Genomic DNA, 26,828 nt, shown 5'->3' with positions numbered 1-26,828 from the left:
CACAGGTATTGTTACGTAAGCTTTAAATGGTTATTTTTCATGAACCAGTAAAAATTTAAAAAAAAAAAAGTTTTCAGGGTAAATTTGGGGACGTCTCTAGTACTTGAAAAACACATTTTCCGTTTTTATGTACTTTTCGTACTCTGAAGCCGCTTGCCCCTGCGTGGCCCGCTAGGACCGTCGGCGGAGTTCGTGGTTGGAGGGGCCCCTAGCTGAGATCACATCACATGCCCTGTGCAGCATAGTATGCTGATTCCTAGCTGGGATGGAGAGGCTCAATACAATAACCAACACAAACTCGAGATTTATGTTGTTGCTGGCACGTCGCGCACGGGGGGTTCGGAGTGGCCTTTTACTTAGTTGAATGAATTACAGTCGCAAATTACACTTGCATTACACTCGTACGTCGCACAAATAATTACCCTACAAAATTACAGTTAGTTCAATATGAGTGCTCTGACGCACTGTCACTAATTAAACCCTTACGCCAGCTGAGGTTAAGGGGGAGTTTGATTGGAGGCGGCCAATCCCCAAGATTGCTCACTTGGCAGCGCCCGGATTCACCTGTGTGAATCGCGGACCGCAGTTAAATTAGTGATAACGTTTATACGTGGCTGTCGTCGGTGTCTGTGCACTCGACCTTAGTGAAAGTTCCTGGGTAGCGGGAGTCGGCCCGTGCCGTAAGTTGAACTGTCCCGCGTAATGCCTTGTGCGGGGAGTTTATAGTTAAGCGGCTGGGTTAGGCCCTACACCGTAAAAGGACCGGGGACGCATGGGGAGTTAATATAACATAGAAAAAGGTTTGGGTTGAATGACTATATTTACCAGAGGTATGTACTGTTCGGTGTGGACAAAGGATGATGGCTCCCCGTGGAATGCACGTCCGCCCCGGTCTGCGAGTCGCTTGGTACTGGCATCTGGCCTTGGCGCGAGGGAAGATCTCACCGTTCTCTCGTGCCAAAGTTTCTAAAGTTCCGTTATTCGGAAATTATTTTAATAACAAGAAACTGAGAGTGGCTCTAAATTTGTACATTAATTATTAATGATTAATCTAATTGGCAGATACTCTTTAAGAATTATGGTTAGCAAATTTACGTAAATTAAGTTTAAATAATAAGAGTCACACCAGAGACTGTTCGTCACTTGCTGACTGCTCCAGTGGCTAGGTACGCATAAAAACGGGGAGGTAATATTTACGTTAACACAACACTATAATTAATTAAGGCTGAAGGCCGCAAAGGGGGCATTCACAAACTGGTTAATGTAAGTTCACACGTGGGTGACTTTCCTTAGGCGGGGGTTTTAATTACTATTGTGGTTATTATTAAATTATGTTTGATTATTCGTGAACAGGGGTTGAGGTGTTTAACTAATTAGACACGGCCCTTGATTCTACCTTGGCATCGAATGCTCACCTGACTCGGGTGGGCCATGTGGCTAGGGGTGCGTTCCGTTAGCGGGGTCGGATACTGGCGGTTGCAGGTCGGGCTTTGGGGTAGCCTTCGGCTGGACGACGTCAACTGTAGCAAGAAGTGAACTAACCCAAAAATTTTTTATTGGTATGAAGTAAGTACTTTAATTATTATTAAGGTACCAAAAATATGTGTTTCTTCCAGGTAGCCCATGATGTTAATGAGATTTCACTATCTAGCCCCTTTAACATTTTGAGTCTGGCTGAACGACATACTGTTGGCCTAAGGTGGATATCCCATGTATCAGAAATATCAGTAAGCCTGGCAAATAAGTTTTGTTATTTTGGCACATTCTGGGCTGCCAAGATTTTGGTATGCAACTTACATGCTTCCAGGTATCCAGTGATTCTAACTTGCCAACGATGTTCCAAGGGGTATCATTGGGCCGTATCTGGTTTTCCGTATGGTGGTTGTTTACATTTTCCCGTGCTGCCTTTTTGTATCTGCGATTACGTGTGCAAAACTTTTCAAAACATCAAAAGTGATCTGCAATGTTTTAATCATTAATTTTTTTTCCTTCAGTTTTTACCACAGAAGTCAAACTGCAGAAAATCATTAAATTTGTAGTTATACTTTGCACCAGCTGTGTGGACAGCCAACCTCAGTTAGGAGAATGCACCTTAATAGGAAGAATGTTTTTTTTTTTTTAATTATTTTATCAAATTTTTCATTTGAACCATTTGGATGTGTTTATTAAGGAATATAATTTTTATCACGTTAAAAAATCTAAATTAACAAAATTCAATGTACTTGATGTCCCTGCCATTTTGCTGTTCTGTTGTGAAGTATCTTTGATGCAGTATTTGATCACAGACTGTGTTTGTAGCCATGACAGTATAAATGTAGTTTTTTTGTAGTATAAAATGTATAAACATTGTTACTGTCAGGAGTGTTAAGTTGGTATGTCTGTGATTAACTCTGAAGCAGCAGAGAAATGTCTGTCATTAGAGGTCAAGGGCTTTTGTTTTACAAACACAAATTGACACTGGCAAATATCAGTAAAATAAAAAAAAATAAAAATATTAGCTGATTTAATATTAGGGTTTCATCGAACCTTACATAATGGGTAACTATACACTTTTTTTTTTAAATATGATAAACAATGTTGTTTAAAACCACATCTCTTATTAAGTGTAGATATTTAATAGGTAGGGTAAAGTCAGACTAATCAGTAGAATAAATTTGAATCCTGCGATTACCTGTGTACACCTAGGTCCACCCAACGCTGGCTGGGTCATGTTAGGTGTTGCATCGTTTTTGAGCACGTTAGGTTAGGTTATTTTAGTTAAGTTATCAGTGAAACTAAAATTATCAGTCATTTTATTTCTCTGTAACATTACCCAGTCAGCATTTCTAACACTGCCCAGGTAAACACAGAATTAAAATTTATTTCAGTTTAGATTGATAACTTTACCCAACAAACTTGGATAATGCAAAGTTAACCCGGGTAAACCTAAGTTTACTTATTCTTCTAGCATTGCCCATAACAGATATACTGCTGTGGACTGCGGGTTGATTATTCCTTCTGAAAGTCCGACCCTTAGAGCAGATGATTGAGGCCTCGGCCCTCTGACCTACTGGTTCCGGCCCCCCAGAGCACATTCCACTGCTGTGGAAGACTGCGGCAGCATTTCTGTCTTTCTGGGAGCCCGGGACATAGCATCTTCTCCAAGGGCCCGCGAGCCGCCACTGCATGTTTTTAATCGTTTTCATTGTTTACATAAATCTATGACACACATTGTGAATCATGAAGCAGTGCATTTACTGACATGGCTGTTCTTTTTCAATCTACAAATGTGATTTCTTTTCATCATCAGTAGAGATGCACATTATTTATATCATTTAAAATTTCACTCTTTAATATTAATTTTTTTTTTTTTTACCTTTTTGGACTATTTTGACATTACAGATATCATTTAGCATTTATTTACTATAAAATTCAAATGTACAATACAAGCAATTCATTGGCAAACTTTCTTACGACCCACCTGCCCCCAGGGCTGTGGTGGAGACCTCACCCTGTTAGAACTCTTGGCCTTTCAAGCACCGGGGCAAGTTTCGCTTACCAGTCGTAGAGCAGGGGCTAATCCTGTGCTTGGGGAATGAAGGAAAGACTGCAACTTCCTCCATAGATTCCGGGTCTCCAGACCATGCATCAGTGCCCACTGTAAGTTACCTGGCAACAGTTCGCCAAACCCCATCGCCAGCTTCTCAGAGTTGCCGCTTGCTTCTGTTTGCATTGGTTTCCCCGTGTGGAACTGGCATGTGACTGTTTACTCTGATATACTCAGTAATTTAAAATTCAAATAAGTTCCTTATTAAGCTAAAAATTTTGGGATTTTAAGAATATTTTGAGTAAAAGAGCTAAGCAGAAACATTTAATAAAATTAAATGTTTCGAGCTTGGCAACACAAAACAGTGAAAATGGCTATACATAGTAAGTTATATTGCATGAGCTTAATTATATTATTTGCTGCCTCATCTTCCAACAGAATTTTTTTTTTCTTAAGTTTTAGATTTGGTCACATGAACATATTGTGGATACTCTATTTGCTTGTGGGGAAAAGCAGTTTAGTAAAAACCATTGTCATGACCCTTGATCCTTAAAGCAAAAACCTCTGTAAGAAAATGTGTGTGCAGTCTACCAAATCTTGTGTAAGTGCAAGACCATTTCACCTCTGTATAACATTAGTGTTCCATTTTCAGTTTAAAAAAAAAGACCTTGATATGAAATTTTCTGTTAATTTTCGTACTTTATATTACAACTTGTACAAATTTATTTACGTGGGTACTGTGTCAAAAATATCTCGGAAGCAAAAATAAGATTTAAAAATATTCCCAGAGCAATGCCATTGGTGTACGAAGCACTATCTGGTGGACAAGTTAAATAATGTACTATGCACGCTACTATCATACATACATTATTTTCCAGTGTAAATTACAAGATTTTGACGCCAGTTTAAAGAATTTAACGCTACTTCTTGTCTTTTATGTAACAGGACTTGTGCCATTGTTGCACGAGTCTGCACACCTGCCAAGGACTCAAGTTGTTTTACCTCTCAGAGTCTGAATCCTGAGGGGCGGTGTAGGGGGGGGGGGGGGAAGGGAAATAGAAAATGCCATTCTTAGAATAACAACATAGCTTGTGCCTGGATTTTCCCACCGCCAGTGGTAGTCTATGCTTTATCTGTTGAGTTTTACTTTGGGGTTTGGTCTCTTTTTCTAGCAGTAGAATTTAAAAAAAAAATATATATATATTTTCTCACTTGCTAGTTGACAAGATGCAGACCTGACACTTCAGGTCTCTGTGCTGTCAGGCCAGTTCTCACTTTGTTAAATGATGACATCTTCCTCCACAACCCCCCCCCAACACACACCCCCCTCCCCTTCCTCTCCCCACCCCTCCCCTCACCCCCCCCCCCCCCCCCCCCCACCCATCGCAAACTTCAAGACCAAGTGGCTTCATGTCTTTTATGATGGTGCAAATTCATTACCAAATTTCCGTCACTGAAAAGATTGCTTTGTCTTACCGCTCCAAGTTTAAGTGAGGTTCATCTGAGGTGAACTAAATTAAGTATTTTTTACATTTAAATATGAAGGGGAAAAAATTGCTCTTATACTTCTTGCAGAAAACATGTAGTAATAAAAGATATTGTGCAGTTTGGTGGTAATAAAGTCTCAACTTCGGATTATTTGGTTAAGAAAAAAACATTTAGCTACATGTTTAATTGCTTAATTTCTCTATAGCAGATTGGCTAATGATTCACAAATAGGTTCTGAAACAGTCAGAAGTGTAGTAAACATAATAAAAATACAAAAAAAAATTAAATTGCTTTTAATCTGACACCATCAAACAAATCTTATTCTTTAAAATATAAACTCCTCATTTAATTTAAGAGTACCTGGATGACCGAGCTTTGCTCAGTATTTTTTTTGGTAAATTGTTGTGTTTTTTAGAAATTATATTTAAATACAAATTACATACTGATGAAATATGAATAATATTTTGTTCCGCGGCCACAAGTTGTGACACGCTCTCTCGTAAAACATCTAAATCATAAGACCTTTCTGCTCGTATAATGTTAGTCAAGTAATGCAAGCATCTTACTTTAGCAGCACGTGTGGGACAAGCAGAAACCTGATTATTATCATGAAGGTTTTCTTGAAATGAGTCTTCACTTTCTAAAAATGAAATCTAGCTAGATCAATTTATCACCCACGGAACCCCCTGCATACTAAATTTCATGAAAATGGTTGGAGCCATTTCCGAGATTCAGATTTTTTTAATATATTGTACCGCAAGGACATGGAGGTCTGGAGAGAGAAAGAATTACTTTAATGAGTTAAAACTTAATTCTAAAGAAAATACGTTAATTACACGAGACCTTAAACTCATACAAAATGTTTCTAGTCGATGAGAGACAATCATTTAGTATTAACTTTTACATTTAAACTTAATAAATGAAATGTAGGGCAATCTGAAAATCAGTCTTCTTGGTTACTTTACAATTAAGTACTTTAACTTGAATGAACTAAAAGGGGATCTTTATTTTCAAATGCTTTGATTAACGAGCAGCTAGAGAGTATCAAAATCTTCTACGACGTTAAAACTCATTCTAAGTCCTTAAAGTCAACTTAAACATTATTTTAAATTATCTAAGATCAAAACGTAAAACTATACATCCAGCATAAGGTCAACAACATCTGCTCAGGTCCGGCCTCTTAAAAAATAACTTAAACTTTACTTACGCGATCCCAACTAACTTAACATGAATGTATTGCTTGTTCCGAGAGGCATAGCCTCATCCTGAGTGAGCCTAACATCCTAACCGACTCGTTGCCACTGGCGAGAGGCATAGCCTCTCCCAGAGTGAATCCCGAGCAACCTCCAGCGGCCGCTTATAAACCCTCTCGGCCCCACTGACGTTTCCAGAGAACCTCGGCCCACTGACGTTTCCAGAGAGTCCAACCCGCCGATGTTTCCAGAGAATCCCGGCCGCCGCCCCCAAATTTCGCAATCAGGGCCCGAGCCCGCCGACGAGCACCGTGTTGCGACACAGTTACGCCAGCAGACCGCCGCCTCGCGAGGTCGGTGGCCCGCGTGACTCATGAGGAATGTGCAACGAGGGCACATGGCACGCCGCCGGCCGGTCGCTGACGAAACGAGGCCGCTTGTCGCACGGACGCAGCGACACAGATTGCGCCATGAAAGACAGAAATCTGAACCCGGCCACACCGAGAAATTTCTGGAACGCGACTCTCTCTCTCTCTCTCTCTCTCTCTCTATATATATATATATATATATATATATATATATATATATATATATATATATATATATATATATATATATATATATATATATAAATAAATAATTGAAAACACAGATAAAATGACATTTTCTAAAAATGAACTAAAAATGAATCCTAGCTAGTTCGATTTATTGCCCCCGAAACCCCCTGCATACTAATGTTCATGAAAATCATTTCAGCCGTTTCTGAGATTCAGATTTTATATACACACACACAAGAATTGCTCGTTTATTTTAAAGATATAAGATAATATACCGTTTATTTCTTCTTTTTTCTTCTTTTCACAATATTGCTATGTTTTGTACATTCTGAAGTTGTAGAATGGCTTGCAAAAAAGGTTTTAAGCATTTGACCAGATTTCAAAAGGCTACATTAAAAAAAATATTAAATTTATTCCTTCAGTCGGTTAGACGTTCTGCATGAAGGACATCCCTACAAATGAGAATATTTTTTTCTGTTTGGTTATGCAGAGGTTTTCGCTGTAGTATAGTTATCCAGTTGGACTTGAAACGTGCCGCGGGCTTGTCCGCTGCAGATCCAGCGCTGCGCCGTGTGCGCGGCCCTGGACGGTAACGCCTGGCCGGCCCGGCGCCCGTGTCTGCGCCTAGACACGGCGCTGTGTCACGGCCTCAGGGACCCGTCGCGGGGCCTGTGGCCGGTGGCCACCCGCTTGAGCCACCCCGCTGTCCTCCGCCTGGCCCGCTCCCTCGCGACAGTGGAGACGGCCCTGGGGAAAGGTAGTCGCTGGCTGCTGTTGGTGTGACCCCGGCCCTGCCTCCCGAAGCATGAGCTGTGGCGTTGTAGCACTAGCGTAGCCGGCACCATGTCAAATAGAACGATGCACATACATGTTTGCACCTAGTGCACTGAAACACCCTTGCAGTTGCACTTTGTCAATTCCTAAACTATTTTTTTTTTATTTTTCACGTGATGATAATCTCACACTATAATTATAATATTCATGTATAACTATTTCATATTAATAAATAAAAAACAATTTTTAAATTTTTTATTTCATAGCTATAAAGTACGCTGTCCACTGGAATATAGGTACATCTTAACCCACACATTCAAGGTTGGACAAACTCAATGACAATGTATCATTTTGTTACGTTCCAGGTTGCCCCTGGCAAAATAACCCAGAAAAATAACATGCCCTTTTAAAACTTGTTGTATTTAGAGGCTTGAAGATTGTTTTTAAGTTACGTCTTTTAACTAAAGTGAGTTATTTGATAAAGATTTTATTTTGAATAAGTAAGATTTTTTTAAAACTTCCTTTGTTTATTGTTTTAAAAAAAAATCACAACCTACACATTACCAATCACAGTTCCGTTCTCTGTGGAAAATATTGTTAATTGGAAAAGTTTCTTGTTTCCAAAAAAGTTTTTGTACTTATCTAATTACTTTCTAATAAAATAATTTTACACACTTACCAACACAATTCCAGCTAAACTTTATAGCTTCACGTCAATCAATATAAAAAAAATTAAGTCCCCCTGGTTAAGTTTACTTAACCAAGTACTTCATTTGGGTACATTTCTTTTCAATTAATTTTTATGGTTTTTTATTCATTTAGTTTTGTTACATTAGGTTTCAATTCATTTTGTCTCATTTGGTTCCATTTCAATTCCATTTGTTTCGTTTGAGATTATTTCGTTTGTTTCATTTTGTTATGCAGAGTGATGACGGTCACCTTGTGTCAATGCGGATGCCAACGCCTGGGGTCGAATTTCTAATTAATATTGTCCAAAAAACACAACAAAAAAAAAAGTTTGCAACTTGGCCTGTCCCTGACCAGAAGGCATTACATTTTAACTTGAAAAATTTATCGTCAGTACTTCACGAGTTGCCGATGATGCAACCGCACGCTGCGACAATCGAGCGACAACTGCTTGCTCCACGCATTTACCTTCCTTTACAAAGTTAGAAACAAAGCGAGGCAACCCCGTGGACCTACTGACCAATAACAGGACAGTATTCAGTACCTGACCATTTAGGGACATTGATTGCTGAAATTTATTCTCTGAAAGTCTGGAAATTCACGTCACACCACATCATGGTTCCTCCTGATTGGCTGTCTGAAAAAGCACCCAGCGAACCTTCTGGGCTATTGCCGCGCAGTCATGTGCTCACGTGATGGGTTTTACAGGGACACATTTCTTAGACACAAAAGAAAAATTGGTTGTCTGTAAAGTCGGTTTACGGACAATAGTTTAACGTGACAACGTCATAACAAAACATTGATGAAATGATTGCATACTTTTATGAATAAAATTGAATAATTTTTATTGAATTATCACTATTTTGTATGGATACAAAGAAGGAGTGAAATGAAATCTACAATTTAATTGATAAATTTACTTTTATTTGCACTCATTAATTCAAATATGTTTATTACTTTAACGAAGAGATTATTTTAACTATAACATTTATACATGTTTGCTATTTAACTTCTTCCAATCTGTGTTATTCTGTTAAGGATATGACGATGATAGGAAAAGTAGGAAACAAATGGGAGTGTTGCAAGGATGATGTGAAGGAAAATGGCTTACCCAACACCAAAATGCAGTCAAAAATAATATATTTGCGCCACGGACTCTGCAGCAATGCTAGGAGGTTCAGGTTAGCAATGTAAAATATAAAATGAGTGTAACAGGACACAACGAAATGGGACAATGTGCGTAACGAGACACTTTTTTGTGCGTGCAGCCAGCATTTATCGATTTATTAGACGTTGTCACGTCAAAATTACTTTAGGGCACTAGTGTGTCCCATTACTGTCTTCCTTTCTTTCAAACCTTCTAGAATGTTTTAGAATGTTAGTCTTACTGCCCTGAGTAAGCTTTATAATTGTAAAAAAAACTTCAATAATAGACATATTGATTTTACTGACTAAACAAATTAGAATAAAAGAATTTAAAAAAAATATTACTTTCAGATTTATGTTAAACCTAACTCAAATAATATTGAAGCACAAACAAAATGCGTTAAATGTCTATGTATAATAACAGAAACATGAGTATTAATTATGAATAAAAAAATATTATGGAAATGAGTTAAAATATTATCTTAGGGCAGGAGTTATGCTATGTCTCACATTGAGATATAAATTGTCCCCTTCAGTAGACAATTATACTGAAATGTTTAAGTTTGCTGCGAGAGCTTTTGAAGTATTTGTGTGCACATAGGGTGCGCTGTGGAACAGGTAGTGTGTCTTTTGTGCGTGAGAGAGTACCTACGGGTCTACTCTCAAGTTTTACATGTTCAAGTGTAATTGCATTGTACTTTAAACTTGTATTAAAAAAATATATATATATATTGGCAAATAATAGTTTTTGCAGTTGGTACTGTATCAAAAAAATTCTTCATTTACATTTCTTCATTGAATACCAGTAAAAAGGTTCAGTTCGTAGAACTGGTAGAACTGTTAGGGCTTTATTCACTAAACTGTACAATCTGTGGAAAAGATTTAATTTTTTTGAAGTTTAGTATGTGTTTGTGAAACTTGTTTATTTTGACTTCCCAAAATTTCTCTCAGGCTGGTCTGCACAGAACCTAACTACCCTATTCCCTTGAGGCCATTGGGCATCGGGACAATGCACCCCGCCATCATTGTGATTGGTGTAGGTCTTGGAATTGTTCCACTTTGGAGTGAATATAAACAGAGAGATTGTAGGTGCGGAGACGCGCTGGTAAACTCTACATACTCAATGCCCGACTGCTCGTGGACTCCAGCACCAACTGCTTCATTGTGGGGCTGATTCATCCTTAGTCGTTGTTAGGAATTAGCATCCTCCTGAGTCACGTTCTCAACCAACATTTTAGGAAGTCCTAAAAAATATTAAGGAATTCAAATGCTTACTTTAATCCCTCCAAAAGTTTCATTTTACTAAAATATGAAATCTAGCAAAATTTCAGCTCATTTGCACAATATTTAAGGTTCCTTCAACCATGTTATTTCCATGCAAGAACTGTTGATGTTAATGATCCATAAAACTAGTTAAGATAGGTATTAAAATTCAAATAAGGCTCTAGTTACTTTTTTTTAACGGAAGAATTATATTTTTGAGATTCCTCTACTCGTCAGCATGTTTACTTGTACAATAAAACAAATTGAAACTGGTTAGGGGCAGTCCCGTTGTCAATGAGAAAAGAGGAATTTCCATTTTAATGAGAGAAGGAGATTTTCCAAAACCTGCTTTCACTATTTTAGTCATCAGTATGAAGCAGAGTTGTCAACTCGCTATGCACTCGCTCCTGCATTTAAAAGTGTTTTAAAGCACGGTTATGGCCACAAGTAGTACGTAAAAACAAAATTTGGTTAATAGGCCAGTCTACCAACACAATAACTGGTGCATGTCTTCCATTCGGGAAGGGTGGTTATCATCACTTGTACACAAAAGCTCACAATTGAAGAAAGTGTACAAGTGTTCAGTCAAAAGGTGCCATTTTGAGAGAAATTAAGACTACTTAGATGACCAAAACATATCATCGAGCAGAATTATGGCTTGTACTAGAACTATATCCTTGCTGAACAAAGGAGAAGTTCACAAGCTGACAGAAGTTGTTTTTGTAATTTTTAATTTTTTTATATAATTTTTCATGATTCGCTGAGCTTGATTTAGCAAGACAAACATTGGTTTTCTCCATGTGCTCCTGATTATTCCTGTAAATATTTTATAGTTGTTCTTAGAGTTTTTTTGGTTATTCTTGGCGAGACTTCTGCTAATATTCTCTGGGTGCTTCTGGTCATTTCTGAGAAAACAATCTCTGCATGAATTTTATTTTTTTCGTAATGAGTTGAAGTAATTTTATCTGGCTTTGGGCCATTAAGTAGACCGGTTATTCAAATGTTAAAAATATTTTGAGACAGCTGATCAAAACTCAGACAAAATGAGGTAAAACTTCCACGAGTGCTACTTGTCCTATCAACAGATGCTGTGAAGTATTTTATTTCTGAGCAGTTGCAGGTAAACCACCCGTAGGAAGACTGTTGCATGTTCTTGGTATTGCATCCTGAATGGTTGATGGAAACTTGGACAAAAAAATCTACGATTTCGTAAGCTAAGGCACTCTGTTCATTGAAAATTGAGTTTTTATTTAATGGTAACGGGACAGAATCACACCTGAAAGCACACAAACTCCAATGAATTCAATGATTCAACAGTTTTTTTTTTATCATTGTCTACTTGCAATCGGGGTTTACATGCAGATCTGCAGCTCAACACCCCAGAACTTGCATCCCTGTGTCTTTCCTCACAGTTTCTGTCACGTATAAAAATACCTTTTTTGGAGCATGAAAAAACAACAGAGTTCACACTTGATCAAGTCCCTTCCACAAAATGTTGCTGACATGGGAGTCTCACGCACTTACTTTCAAACAGCTGCCGTTGATGATTCTTTTCTACAAGCAACAATTAAAAAAGCTTGGCAGAGATTGAATCATTCAAAGTTGCTGCAAGATTTGTGAATAATATAAACTGTCGCACTGACTGTGCAGTGTGGTGTTGCACTAATTCAGCAATCCAGAGTAACAGCACAGGATAAACTGCAGATTGTTGAAAAAAATCAAAAAGAGTTTAAAAATGTGAACCTTCTAAAAATGTAAAATAGAAAAAAAAAGTGACATGCAATATGTACTGTACCTACTGCAGTTTGCATACTGTACTTACCTGTGATGACAGTTATCTGATGAAACTTTTATTCCCTTACATTTTTATTTTAAATCTTGCTGCCACTAGTTAGCCAAGTACATAATCTTAAGACCGTTTATCAAGGTATGTATGCCACATTTATGTACAATATTAGCATTAGCACACTAGGCACATACACACCTTTCAATACAGTTTGAGTGACCTTTAAATATTGTGGCATTGAGCTAATATTTTGCAGGTGATAATATTTTAGTATAAAGAAAACAAAGAGTGGGGGGGGGGGAAGGGAATTGAAATATTTAACTTTTTCTTTGGGACATCGTACTAACAGGTAGAAAAAAAAATTCAATTCACCCACCAGCATAGGTTGAAGGTTTAACACATTTGCTGACAAATGTTTTAAAATTTTTATTTAAAATGTTTTTTGCTGTCAAGAATGAGAATTAGTCATGACCCTAAATTACATTTTTATTTTAATCCTTCATTCACCAATACTTGTTATTCCCATACATTCTGTAGTCATGATCCACATCTTCTCACCTGTCCTGTTCAATGCTTTATTGGTTGTGTGTAATGCAATTTGCTTGCAGTCTTGATGGAGAGCTTGTATGCTTGTATGATGCACGGGGGTAGCAGGTAGCAGTGATGGGGTGAAGTGTTTGCAGGGAGCAGAGTGAGATGTGGATTTGGTGTGCACGGGAGGGGGGGGGGGGTAGAGCAAGCAACAGGGTGTGGCTGAGTGATGGATTTGGAATGCACGGTGCCGGGGGGGGGGGGGGGGGGTGTAGCAACAAGGTATGGCAGAGTGATGGTTGTGGTGTGTACAGGGGTGGTAGCAACTCGGTGTGTTGTGCGCTGCGCAGGCCAGGCGTGGCTGTGCCACACACTGAGCGAGGGCTCGCTCCCGAGCTACGTGCGGTGCCTGAGCGGGGACCGTGGCCTGCTGCACGAGTGCTACCATGAAGGCGCCCTGCTCAGGGACGCAGCGTGCGTGCAGCGCCTGCTCGCACTCCTGGCCGTGCTGGACCGCGCGCAGTGCGACCTTCACCTGGTGAGCCCGTGCCCCCTCGGCCTACCATATCCCTAGCCAACCAGAATAATGGTTATGAATCTGTGACTATAGACTATAGCAGGAATATTGACTAGTGTCTATGATTGCTATTCACATTTGTTTTAATATTTTAAAAAACCGATAATTGGAACATTTTCCTGACAGATGAATTACCAACCGGAGCATGTATTTAGGGTGTTATTTACTAATTAATAGTAAATAAGATTAAAAAAAAGTAGCTACATTATTCCACATATTTCATACATTGCTTTAAATTTTTCTCTGTGTTCCTGTGGATTTTCTCACCAAAATGGTCAACTCCTGTAAAGACCTAAAATTTGAAACAATTGTTACAAGATTTTGTAGTTCATATTTTTAACTGTATTTTTATTTATATATGTATCATGTAGTCAAATTAGTGTCTACAATGCAAAAACAATAAAATATTTTTGTTAAAATCAAAATGTTATGGAATATTGTTTTTAAATTTTAATCGGACCAAAGATTATAAATTTGTACATCTGATAATACTATCTCTGCTAGTAATATATTATTACAGATTTCATTGTGGTGTAGCAGAAATATGAAAATTTATAAGTGTCTGAAACTTATCAATAATTAAGTAATTATGATTGTTTATGAATATGGAAATAAAATTGTATTTTACAATCATAGTGTGTATTTACAATCTTTTCCTGTAGATGGGATTCAAGTATGCTTGGCCCACAGTAACACAAGAATACCATAGTACCTAATGATCATACAACTGATAGACCAGAAACTCAACATTATTTTTCTGTACCCACATACAATCGCAGACTACATTCTCATTTATGAATCAACGAGTGTTCTATTGCGATTGAAAGTGTGTGATGATAGAATGTATCGAGAAAAAAAAAATGATTTTTCTACGTGTTTCAAGCTTTAACGGAAGCACTAGATAGCCATCATGATTAAACAGTATAGAAGTTTAAACAATAATAATTTGCCAGAGAACTTGTTCATTGCCAAATTGTGTTTACTCGCAGGATGCTCGATACAATCCCAGTAAGGTGAAAGTTTTTCTCCTCTGAAAATGATTAATAAAATAATCTATTTACAGCTGTTAAATTGAAAGAAGGATGCTCGAAGCCTAGCTGGACTTCCGTGGGGCCCGAGTCCTTCCATATGCCCCTCATTGGCCCGACTACTTCGGAGATGCGCTGGAAGCGGCGGTGGCAGCTGATGCGAGCCAACTGGTGTTGCAGAGCGCCGGCTTGTGGAGCATGTCTCACAAGCCCCGGGGCGAACAGAGCGGGGGGGTCGCGGAGCTGAGGATGACCTCCTCCATCACCTCGTCGCTGGCGTCGCCCGTGGACTCCGGGGTCGCGCTGCTGGACAGCGACGGGGACTGCACGTCCGTGAGCGAGGTCGCCGTCATCGAGGCAGACTCCCTCAGCCTGCAGGACGACGGAGAGGCGAGTGGCTCGGTAGTTGCTCAACACGGTCCCCCCATTTGGTGCGGTCATCTTCGGCAAGGGACGTCCTGAGATTTGCTTTCTGGCAGCGTGAAACATCTACTAGTTCAGTGGTTAACTTAACATTTGTCATTGGCACCGTCATCTGTGATGCTTGTTCAACACAGCGTGTTCCGAGATTGCGTCTTAGTAATTGGGAACTTTCACTAGCTCATTAGTTTTCGTTTTTTACATTTTTTTGGTGGTTTTATTTTTGGCACAGGATGTTCTGAGATGTTATTCTGGTGACGTGAACATAATTTGTCATTTTGTCTCAAGTGCCTGAAACTGACAATGACGCAAGTCTTTTAGTTCTGCTAAGTCTTGGGATCTGCCGTTAGCAAGATACACAAATAAATGTCCTCCATGGATGAGGGAAAGGGTTCTAATGCTACGACTGCTAACGCCCACTGACCTGCAGGAACTGACCTACTCTGATGTTACTGTACGAGAGCCAAGAATGAGCCAGTGATGGAACGAACCAATTGGGAAGTAGGGTGCAGGGAGAGCGCCGTGGAGTGCTGCTGGCGAACCCACCGAGGTCAAACTCGTGATCTAGTGTAAGTGTGCGGGCCTTCTTCGTCTTGGACAGGGTTGTCGCGATCGGCTGAGAGGGAAAGTGTTTTGACGGTCATACCCAGCTTAGGAATAGTCCTAGTCCCTTCAGTGTTGAAATAAATAACCATTGTGTAACTGAATCCTGTAGAATTTTTTTATTTAAATCTTATATATCCTTTATATACTAGACAACTGCTTGATGCCAATTACTGATCAGCACTTTTGAAGGTTAGTGGTTGGGGAAGATGTATGTTAAGAAACTTCACCATTAGCTCTTAAGGGTTATTTTACAAGTGAGCACATGAGCATTGGCAAATGTTAAGAGAATTAGTGCATTCCTCGTTTCTCAGTTTGAGAGGACTCCTTGTTGATAATCTACCAACTCAAAGCATGAGTTTATTTATGCCCTCTAAAATTTCCAAATTAAGGATAATAAGAAACACTTTTTTTTTATCTTTTTATCTTAAGTATTTTGTGTTTGTTTCTTCTGGAGGACATTTATTTGTGTGTCTTGCTGACTTAGCAGAACTAAAGACCTGCATCATTGCCAGCTGCAGATACTTGAGACAAAATGCCAAATAATGTTCATGTCATCAGAATGCAATCTCAGAACATCCTGTGCCAAAATAAAATCAACAAAAATTTATAAACATATACATTTATTAAAAAAGAATTCTTCTCGTTACGAATACATAGTGGCCGGAAAAATTATCATCTTTCTATAGATGCTATGTTTTTGTTAATTTACACTTTAGATACTATTTTCTGCTAATTTCTAGCATGAATGCCATTTTAGCTAATTTTTAAAATAAACCATTTGTTTAGCTAAATTAGTTAAAAATGACATTTGCTTCTTAAAATATCCTTTATAAAATGTGACATTACTGATACATATATTTTAATAGTTTTGAAAATCTTTATATGCAAAATGTATAGTCTTATGCTTAGACACAACCCTTCATGTAGACTCAGTTACCTGACTCACCTGATATTCATACTTTTGTTTGTCTAGGACATATGTGCGTGTATAATTATAAATTAATTTAATTACTTAAATTTATGCTTGCCACTTAAGACATATCAGCAATTGAGTTCATACAAAAAAAACCTCGTCCACTATCTTTGCTATGGATTTTCTCATCTCGCAGACGAAAGGTGCATGATAATAAGCTGAAACTAAATAGGCTGCACTTTCTTGCATTTTGCTTTAGCGGGAGTGTGAAATAAACCACAGCAACACTACATATACGTGGCATTCCCCCAAATTTTACACTTGACCCATGTGATGAGTGTCTGGTTAGCCTTCTCTACACTGGTTTTTGTGACCATACTTCGTGATATTGCAGCATCTCCGAGATGCAGTCAAGTTACATGCTGAGATAAATTCAAAACATAAGCCAACAGAATTAAACCAGTTGATTTGTGAATTATTCTATAAATTAAAAACCTGCAATATCTAATATGCAAAAATTTTGCAACACCAATTTCTTTTGAGTAAAAAAATTATTTACATTAGTTTTTTAGTTTTGTGTTATTAATGTAGTAATGCATGAAAAAATTATTTGTAGGCATTTGTGTATGTGAATATTTAGTTTTTAAACATTTAGAATGGAAATATTTAGTTTTAAATAAGTTGCATTTAAAATGCTAATTACACAAAAATAGATGCTAATTTTGGAAAAAAGTAGATGCTAGTTTTTCCAGCCCCTACTACTTTGATTGTATGATTTTTTTTCCAGTGCATAATCTTGCTAGGTTGATTATGTGAATTTTAACCGTTATGTATAATACTGTGATGTGCTTGTGAAATGCTTATATTGATTGTGACCTGGGGCTAATTGTTTTTTAACCGAGTGCTTATTGTTTCAGGTTGACTTATCATACAGTGAGATAGAAGACAACAGAATAAATCATCAACTTGTAACACTTGGTACATGTGAACTGGATCACTCAAAAATGTCAAGTGTCAAACAATCTGCAGACAATTCATGCTGTGATGAAGATTTCCAGTGCAACCATGAATTACTAGGTCCTAGTGCTAACTCTGAAGTTGTGAATAATGCAGAAAATTTTTCTGTCACACAGTTATCATCTGAAGACACATTCCCATCAATTATGACTCAGAGTGACATACTCAGTGAGAAAGTTGACGAAGTTCTCGACAGAATGACTCAGAGTTGCATGTCATGCATCGACTCGAAAAACGACAACGATAACAAGAACTACGCCCTCGCGACCGGGAGTTGCGATAACATCGTCTTTCGGAAGCAGCGTCGGAAAAAGCGTTCGGACGCGAAGGTAAAACGAGTCTCATTCCACGAGGACATAATCAGGCGGCATGACAACAACTCAGCTTCAGAAATTGTGGCTTCGAAATCGGTGGAAAGGCGTGGCCATCGTAAAGATCGCTACAGTTGGTGTGGGGAAAGTGTGGCGACACAAAACACGCTTTGTGGGAACGCCAAGTCGAACGTTTACGTGTCGTCTTCTCCAGATCTGCGGTCTTGCTTCGAGAAAAAATGCAACGAGCAGAACTTGGACAGGAGTAACAGAGTTTCGAGCAGCACGATCATTGCCTCGGAAAAGTGCTCGAAAACCTTGCCCGGGGATCAGAAAGAGGCGCTCTGCGACGAACGAGGGACACCGGAGGGCCAAGAGGACCCTCCCGACGCGTCCTCCAAACACATCGACCCCAGCGCGGTCGACAACCGGTACGCCTCGCAGACCTCGTCCTTGAAGACCTCGTGCCCGTCGCTCGCGTCGTCCATGGATGAATCCGACCTGGAGAGCATGCTGTCGGAGCCCGACCACAAGCGTCTCTCCTCCAAGTACCTGGAGTCGCCGCTCGGGAGCGGGGGTTTGTCGAGCTCGCAGCCCGAGCTGCACGGCTTCAGGCCCCGACTGGTCGACTCGGCCCTCGCCTACAAAACGGCCATCCTGAACAGGTTCATGAAGTCCGTGGCAGAGAAGAGAACTTGCAAGCAGAAGAATACCCCCTCGAAAGCTTTCGGGTTGCTGTACGTGAAAGGGCTGAGGAGAAATCTTGAGATAGCAAAGCAGAATCAGGAAGAAATTGAAGAAGTTCTTCAACAGAGTAAAGTCCTGTCGAAACTTAACAGACAGACTTATCCTTTGCATCTGGAGAAAATTTTTAAAAATCACATCTTTATGAATACCGAGGAATGTTTATATAAGGTGAGCTAATCAGATTTTTTTCCTGTTAAGCCTCCATGAATTAAGTTTTTCATGTTTCCTCAAAATCACGAGAGGTCAGTGCTGTGATGGCCCCGTACAATAGGCAGTGGAGGATTCAGATCATTTGGCTTGTTTAGGACCTTCGTCCAACAAATAGAACTGTCACACTACCTGCCGACTTGACATGGATGTTGTGAGTTTTCTGTCCTTCCTCAGGCATGGGTGATAATTTGGTGCCCATAGCCTAGGTAAGTTGATTTCACAAGCCATTCACGGATTATCTATTTAGCATCAAAATTTAAATGACTATAAATTTAATCAGCTAACACTTAAGAAGGGGCTGGTGCATCTGACTTTAATTTTAAGCAAATATTTTATTTTTATACTGAAAAATACCCTGTATTTTTTTTTAGTTAAAAAAAAATTGTATTTGAGTAACAATCTTTAATCAGCCTTTTCCAATGACTTTAAGTATTTTGTTGTATGTGTTGTGCCCTGTTGGCCATGCTCTCATAAAAACGTAAAGCCAAAGTGAGAGTGTTTTTGTACACTAAACTTTCATTTGTGTGATGCAGTGATAGTTGTCTCGGTGTTTCGTTCTCCCACTTGTGTCTGTGGGTTGTGGCAAGTTAAACACACTTTGTGCTCATGCATTCAATAACAGGACACTTTATTTAGTCAATCTTTCATATAATGAACACATGTGTTACAACAGTAAGATTATATGGTAAATTGCAATAAAACTGAAATAACACCAAAAAGCATTTCAAACACCATATAACACCAAAGTGCAAGTTAATACACCAAAGAGCCCCAAAGTAAAACAAAAATAATTAAATAATTTTCATATTTAATCAAAACTCAACTCATATTACAAGAATAATTATATTCAGTGTAAATGATTTAGCATGGAGTTAGTACCAAAATGTATGTACTAAATAGAATGGAAAAATTTGTGTTTTTTTAAAATTGCTACAGTTATTAGTAACTAACTTTTACATAACTACATTGGTACATTTTTCGAATCCACGTATACTTGCTGATTTATTTGTTTCATTCCCATGAGTTTGCTATGCTAATTGCAAATTAATATATTGTAAAAAGTACATCATGTACCAGTCAAAATGACACTGTTTTGGTAAAGTACTATCACTGAAAAATTGACATATTTGTTGAATATGGTACTAGCTCTATGAAAAAAAGGGTGTTGATAAAATATAAAAATAATAACTGTTTTAAAAATGAAATTGGCCAAAAAATAACACCATAAACTTTTGCATCTAACCATCACAAATTTTAGCTTTTACACTCAGTACTTTTTTAATGGCTGTATGTAGTTATAAAATTGGATTTTAAGCAACTGGAGTAAATATTTATGGTTTCTAAATTGAAGTGGTTTTGTGTATTTTAGGTGTTTAAAGTGCGTGGTTCCTACTTCCTGGACGAGAGCAATGAGCCGTTGTTGGCGGTCTTGTCTGACACGTGTCTCTATTTAACTGGAATGAAGAACCACAACCGCTTTTACGTCCATCGAGTGATGCCATACCAGTATCTGGACGTCGTCATTGTAAGTTGATTCCAGCTTTAATCTGCATGCTTCCTCAAAGACACTCTTAAAACATGTATTCAGTTCAGTTAATTAAAGAGACCTTTCACATGGCTTTTAAATAAAAGTTTTTTTTACTTGAATATTAAATATCAAAGTGAATCATTGCTTATAAATGACCTATTTTATCAATAAAAAAAAATTTAATTATTTCCAGTCCCAAGGGAAGAGGTTTTTTTAAGCCTGATGTGAATTGTAATATTGGAAGTGCAGTTGATGCACCAGGTACGTACTATAAGAAATGGCAATATATGCCAAACGTTCCTCACGTGTGACAATCCAGGTTTGGATTTGTAGTAAATCTAAACTTATTTGTCGTGTTAAAGAGGCAAGTGGTCTTACCTTTGACCCAGCCCGAGCAACTTTAGGCATCGCCGCAGTGCGGTACACACTACGCAGCTTGGGACGCTTGAAGGGGTGGAACAATTGTACCAGGCTGTCGAAACACAAACCAATTTAAAGGTTAAGAAATATTCAACAACGTTTGTTTGAGAGATTTTCACGTCAGGTGCATTTCGTACACATAATAATATTCTTCATCAAATAGAATAAAACCCTTGTTCGTGCTGCTGGGGGACGCTGGGCGCGGCACACAGGTGGAGACACTGGGGTGGTTGCCCGGGGACAGGTGGGGCCCAACATGCAGACCTTGCTGCTGGGGGCGGCGGGGCGCGGGGCCCAGGCGCTGGTGGCGACGGCCAGCGCGGAGGTGACCGGCCAGCTGGTGGGCCACCTGGAGGTGGCGGCCAGGCGGCGAGGGGCCCTGCCCTCGGTGCGAGAGCTGCAGCTGGGCGACATGCGCTCCCTGCTGCACTGGCTGGGGCAGGACGTGCCGCTCGCCGACGTGAGTACCCCGGTCCGCTGGCGCCAGTGGCGTAGCCAGGATTTGTGTATGGGGGGTGTTAAGAAGCATGGCCCCCCCTGTATTAAAGCGGGGGGTCCGGGGGTCCTCCCCCAGGAAAATTTGGATTTTAAGTTGTAAAATAGTGCTATTTTAGCAGTTTTCGGTTCTTAAATTAAAATTTTGTAATGGTAAAAATTTTATTAATTTTAATATGAAATTTGTTTGAGTGATGAATAAGAAATTAATTAAAGATTTGGTGCTAAGGGGGGGGGGGGGTTGATCCCATAAACCCCCCCCCCCCCCCCCCCCCCCTCCTGGCTACGCCACTGGCTGGCACCCTCTCCCTGCTGCTGGGCTGGATGGGGAGATGATAGCAACTTTACAACAAGAGAGTTGGTATAATTTTTTTATGCATACAATATAATACAGTTATTAATAAAAGAATAACATTTCATTAAATGAGAATAATTTGCAAAACTATACATGTCATTTTATTTTTTTAAGGTGTTAGTTTATAAAAGTTTACATTTTATAAATGGAATGATAGTTAATATTACATTATTCGCTGGATTAAAATGTGTTATTAAGGTTTTTTTTTTACTGTCCTTATTTAAAAAAAAAAGGTTGTGTGTACTAATGGACGCGCTTTAGAAGTTATGCTTGCTCAATGTATTAAAAAAACTAACTTATTTTTTCATGCAAGTAATTAATAGTATTAAATTAATAAAGGACTAGTGTGATTGTATAAATATGGTTGGGAAAGTATACATTCAATAAAATAAAAAATATAATTAAATACTCAGTATTCATTCTTAATATAAACAAATGAATAAATATTCACCTTAAATAAATATGTTTAATGATATGGACCAGTATTCAATTTCAATCACTAAAGTATAAGATTTAAAAGAACGTATGTAATTTTTATTTGTATGTAGCCTTTTTTTTATTATGTGCAAATGTTGTATGATGAACACAAATCATAAAAATTCACTTTCATTGTTTTGAAAAATGTGAATAAGAAGTATAACTTCAAAAATTCAATTTTCTTGTGGATATCACATGTTACAGTTGGCATTTTCATATAACTACATCAAATCAAAAAGTCAATATAGCTGTGTGTTATAAATCATGGTAAAGCTTAGGAAAGATTTTTTTTTTCAGGTATGGTCCTAAAATTGAACTGACATGAAAAATAAATATACTTTAACAATAACTGTTACTATTTAAAAGTTTTACAAAATATTTTTTTTTTTTCCAAATATATTGAATATCCTGGCAAGATTCCTAATGTAAAAACTTATAAAATATTTACCGGGCTAGAATCCCATTTCAAGTGCCAGGGTGGAGGGTTTCAGACAGGTTCGGATGATAGCTTCCACTTGAACTGCTTTCGAGCCAGTATGCAAGCAACAGTGGATGTTTCTGATGTAACAACCTGTCGCACAGCACTTCTCACACTTTCTGCAAATTTTGATTATTCAGTTGGTTTGTATTTATAATTAAGTGTTGACATGAATACAATAATAATCTTTTTCCTTAAAGAAGACACGTGTAAAAAAATCACATGTATTTATTTATTAAACACACTGATTATGCTAACATTTTTTTGTCAATAAAACCATCACTTTTTTAAAATTTCCAGCTTGAGTCAAAAAGTGCCAGCAGGCTCATATTACACGATCTGCGTGTGCGTATGTACGTGTGAGTGGGCGCGTGCTATAACCCTTACATGTCAAGTGTGGAATAAAACTGCAAAGACGTATAAAACTTGTTCGTTTCTTCATCTCGCACTTTCATGATATTTTCTGAGACTTAGCTGTCACTGAAGATTAAACTAATTCTTACTGTTTGGCTCTCAATTTGTAGTTTTAAATAGTGATGTGTGTACATAATTTTCATTGGTAGAGACCAAAAAATTCGCAAATTCATTTCGCGATAGGCTAAAATACAAATAGTTATACCTCAGTGCTGCCTCTGCTATTGGCTGACAGCTTACCTGGATGAATCTGAACCAATGAGAAACACCCGACCAAAGCTGTATCGAATCACAGGCTGCTACGTTGGGACGTCTCACAAGACAGCAGCCAATGAGTGGGTGACATTTGACCGAGTGTACGTAGAACTATGGAGTTCATCCTACAGGTCATTGAACGCGCGAATTTTTCCGGTCCCTATTAATTGGCAATTCAAGAGGAACTCTGCGGGATGGACGTGGGTAGTCTGTGCAGGACGGATGGACGTGGGTGGTCTGTGCAGGACGGATGGACGTGGGTGGTCTGTGCAGGACGGAAGGACGTGGGTGGTCTGTGCAGGACGGAAGGACGTGGGTGGTCTGTGCAGGACGGAAGGACGTGGGTGGTCTGTGCAGGACGAAGAGCTGTGCCACTACAGCCTGGTGCACCTGCAGGACAGACAGCTGAGCCCGCCGTCAACCCCGCTGGGCCCCGCGCGGGAGGGACACCTCATGTTCCGCCCCGCCACCGCCACCCCGCTGCAGGCCTGGGAGCCGGGCTACTTCATCCTCAAGTAACTGCCGTCCCTGCCTGGCTCTCGCTCCCCTTCCAACTGGTTCACTTTGTTCTTTCAAGTTTCCTGCAACCAAGCGCGGCTCCAGAGGAAGGGCGCAGGAACCGATAGCCCCTTCCGAGCCCAAATTTTACTTCTTATCTCTTTGTGGGGAATATTAATGTTAACTTAAATACTTTAAACTCTTTTTTCAATCATAATTTGTACGAAATTACCAAATTTCAGTATTTGAGACCATATATTTTGTGAATATCCCAAGGGCAATGTCATGATTATTAACTGCATCCTCCTGTGTGTGAGAGCCCTGCCCGAGAGATCTTCCTGGAGCCGCCATTGCCTGCAACATGTCATTCTTAACAGCCCATTCTCATTAAATTATGTTGTTTTTGTTTTTTGTGTGTGTTTCACAAATTCATCCATTGTGTGTCTTTTTTGCCCACTAACCACTATTTCTGAAGTTAATTTTTTTTTTTTTTTTTACTGGTATCTATGATTAATATTAATACCTATTTTTTTTTACATTAGATGTTACGGCATTTTAAAATAAATGGTCATTGTAATAATTGTCTGATATTGCAACAATTATTACATTTTCCACTGGATGTGTACGCACAAAAAAAAACCTTTAAACAATATTATTGTGCGCACTTGTCTTTGAACTTTATAATTTTCTTCTTAAAAGCAAGTGTTTTGAGTACAGAGGTTTGCATTGTTGAGGTTTCATTGCGTGCATCAAGTGACGTGTTGGTTGCCCGCCCCGCAGAGGCGGTGTGGTGTACATGTTCAGCGACAAAGTGGTGGGCCTCCCCAAGCGAGTGATCCAGCTGTCGGGGGGCCACTGCCTGGGGTGTCGCCGTATCCCCGGCGACCCGAGGCCGCACACCTTCGAGATCATCGTCGGGCACTGCAAGTCCTTCCAGTTCGCCGCGGCCGACGAGTACGAAGCCTCTGACTGGCTGCAAGCATTCGTGCAGTCTGCGTCGGGAGTGAGTAGCGGTTCAATTAAGAAATTGTAGTTTCATGGTAGATAATACTTTGTTATATATTTTCAGCCATTTTTTTTTTTGGGGGGGGGGGGGGACGATTAAACTGATTATTTTATTCCTCAGATCTGAATTGGTTTTGACTCTAAAATCCCTTGCATTCCATGTTTGAACAATGTTTTGGTCACCAAAGTTATAAACTTATGTAGAATGTATGATATACTCGCTGCTATATTATCTCGGTAGCAAAAGCTTAGGACATCACATTTTGTCTCTTGTTCAGATCCAAACTTTTTTTTTTTTTTAGTTTTGCAGTAACTTGCGCCTTTTTTTAAATTTATCATTGTCGTAACTTTAAGATGATACAATTATTCTTAACCATAAACAAATTGTTGTGGTACCACACAACAGTATATCCATCAATAATTTTTAGACTTTCAGAGTTAATATCTACGTGTTCAACTTGTCACGTACTCATCCATTGGAAGTCATTGGATTTTTTTAGTTGGTTTCTTGCAACATTAAAAAAATATTTGATTACGTCCAGAAATGATCTTTAGTTGTGATTCCTACAGTCCTCTTAAAACACGTCTGATGATCAGTTGCAACCGGGCTGAAATGCTGTAGATCTCCGGAGGTCATGGGGAGATCGGTAGAGAGACCGAGGTGTGCGCTCCCCGTGGTCCTCTCGTGGCTGACCATCACGCAAGACGGCACGACCGTAGTACGGGGTGGTCCCTTTTATTGGTAAAGGTTGAGGTTTTCTCTACGGCCCTGGACCACGATTGGTGTCGGCTTCGTACTTGGCAGTGGTGGCCTTATCGCTTAGGGCAAGCTTGGAGTTGGGGTTACCTAGCCCTGTGAAAAGCTGACGCAGTTAGCGGTGAAACAGCTCCGGTACTAGACTGGAAAGCTGGGAGAGGTTGTGACGTCGCCCGGGGCTTCGCCCTGAGCCTGTACAGGCTCCGCTCCCTTCCTCACTTTTCCCTCCCGGCATTTCACCGCGAACGTGTGTTTGTTTTGAATTGCGCGCCAGGACCTCCCTCATGAGGGCGCTGTAGAAGCAGTGCGACGGCCCCTAATCATGTACCTAATTATTTATTGTAACCTTTTATTTTTAGCCCCAGTGTTTTTATGTTCAAGCCAACATGCTCTTTTACTTAATTTAATAATACATTCTAGTTTTACAGACGTTGCGCGGACGAATCCGCACGGACCGGAACTTGACCTCAGTTGTGATTCTTTTAAGTCTCACGTCAAATAATTACAGAAATGTTAATGGTTTTTAATTAAGAGTATTGTGTTTTGTAATTACATGATGTGTTTTGTAATTATCTTCACTTTCGCCAGGGCACGGGATCATTAATTAACGTAACAGTTTTTGTACGGCGGAAGTGCGCCATTGCGAGGGTAGCGTCGCCAGTTCCTCTTCAACAGCCATCGAGAGTAGACGCGTCAGCACCCCGGGGGCCGCAATCTTTGTGCATCTGATCAAGTATTTCTGTTTTATAATTTGTTCCTAAATAATTTCAATCTCTAGCCCTCGGGGCCGCTCTCGGTCGGTGGGACGTTTAATTAAATATTTATATAACTCGTTACGAGCTTCTTTGTCGCAGTCCACAGGAGACTCATAGCGCATGGCCACATGGTGGGCCCATGCTTTACCTAAGCTGATCCGTGCCCAGGCCTTTTACTGTTTTAATGGAGAACGTGTAGGGAGGCGTGAGTTATGTTATTAAACCTAAATTTTAACTGAGTCGTGAGTTATATTTTACGTAATGAGAATCCAACCTTTGTACGAGTGTGGCGTGCCCGACGCCTAGAGTGGGCCAGGTTTGGTGTAGATCGACATAAGCGAATCAATAGGGCTGGTAACTCGTCCCACATGGGTCACGTCACGCCCTGAGAGAGAGGATCAGCCGGGGTCCACGTGCCCATTTCACGTGGTGCGCCCATATAAACATCTTTCCCCGTGAAGCAGTCGAGAAGATAGCCCTCAGTTGGATAGGCCTCAACCGGACCACGGGTATTCTGGGTGTTTTGAGGGGTCCCAGAATGAGGTGGGAGATCGGAATGCGGCGCCAGTAGTACTGTGTCAAGGGCTAAGGATGCAGCCAACTATCTGGTC

The 26,828-nt window shown here is 39.5% G+C and overlaps 1 protein-coding gene across 1 annotated transcript in view; it reads left to right on the top strand.

Moving 5' to 3' along the window:
* The window catches only part of LOC134531894 (pleckstrin homology domain-containing family M member 2), a 46,385-nt gene that overhangs the window by 2,790 nt on the left and 16,767 nt on the right, over positions 1-26,828 (top strand). Inside the window, exons 2-9 of the mRNA XM_063367919.1 lie at positions 7,320-7,521; positions 13,302-13,489; positions 14,737-14,946; positions 17,413-18,738; positions 20,150-20,305; positions 20,973-21,188; positions 23,560-23,717; positions 24,481-24,703. Of these exons, the coding sequence (XP_063223989.1) occupies positions 7,320-7,521; positions 13,302-13,489; positions 14,737-14,946; positions 17,413-18,738; positions 20,150-20,305; positions 20,973-21,188; positions 23,560-23,717; positions 24,481-24,703 (2,679 nt within the window). The remainder of the gene's footprint in view (positions 1-7,319; positions 7,522-13,301; positions 13,490-14,736; positions 14,947-17,412; positions 18,739-20,149; positions 20,306-20,972; positions 21,189-23,559; positions 23,718-24,480; positions 24,704-26,828) is intronic.

Source organism: Bacillus rossius, chromosome 1 (genome assembly GCF_032445375.1).
Source record: "Bacillus rossius redtenbacheri isolate Brsri chromosome 1, Brsri_v3, whole genome shotgun sequence".
In the NCBI taxonomy this organism is placed as follows: Eukaryota; Metazoa; Arthropoda; class Insecta; order Phasmatodea; family Bacillidae; genus Bacillus; species Bacillus rossius.
This window is presented reverse-complemented; position numbering and strand designations above follow the sequence as displayed.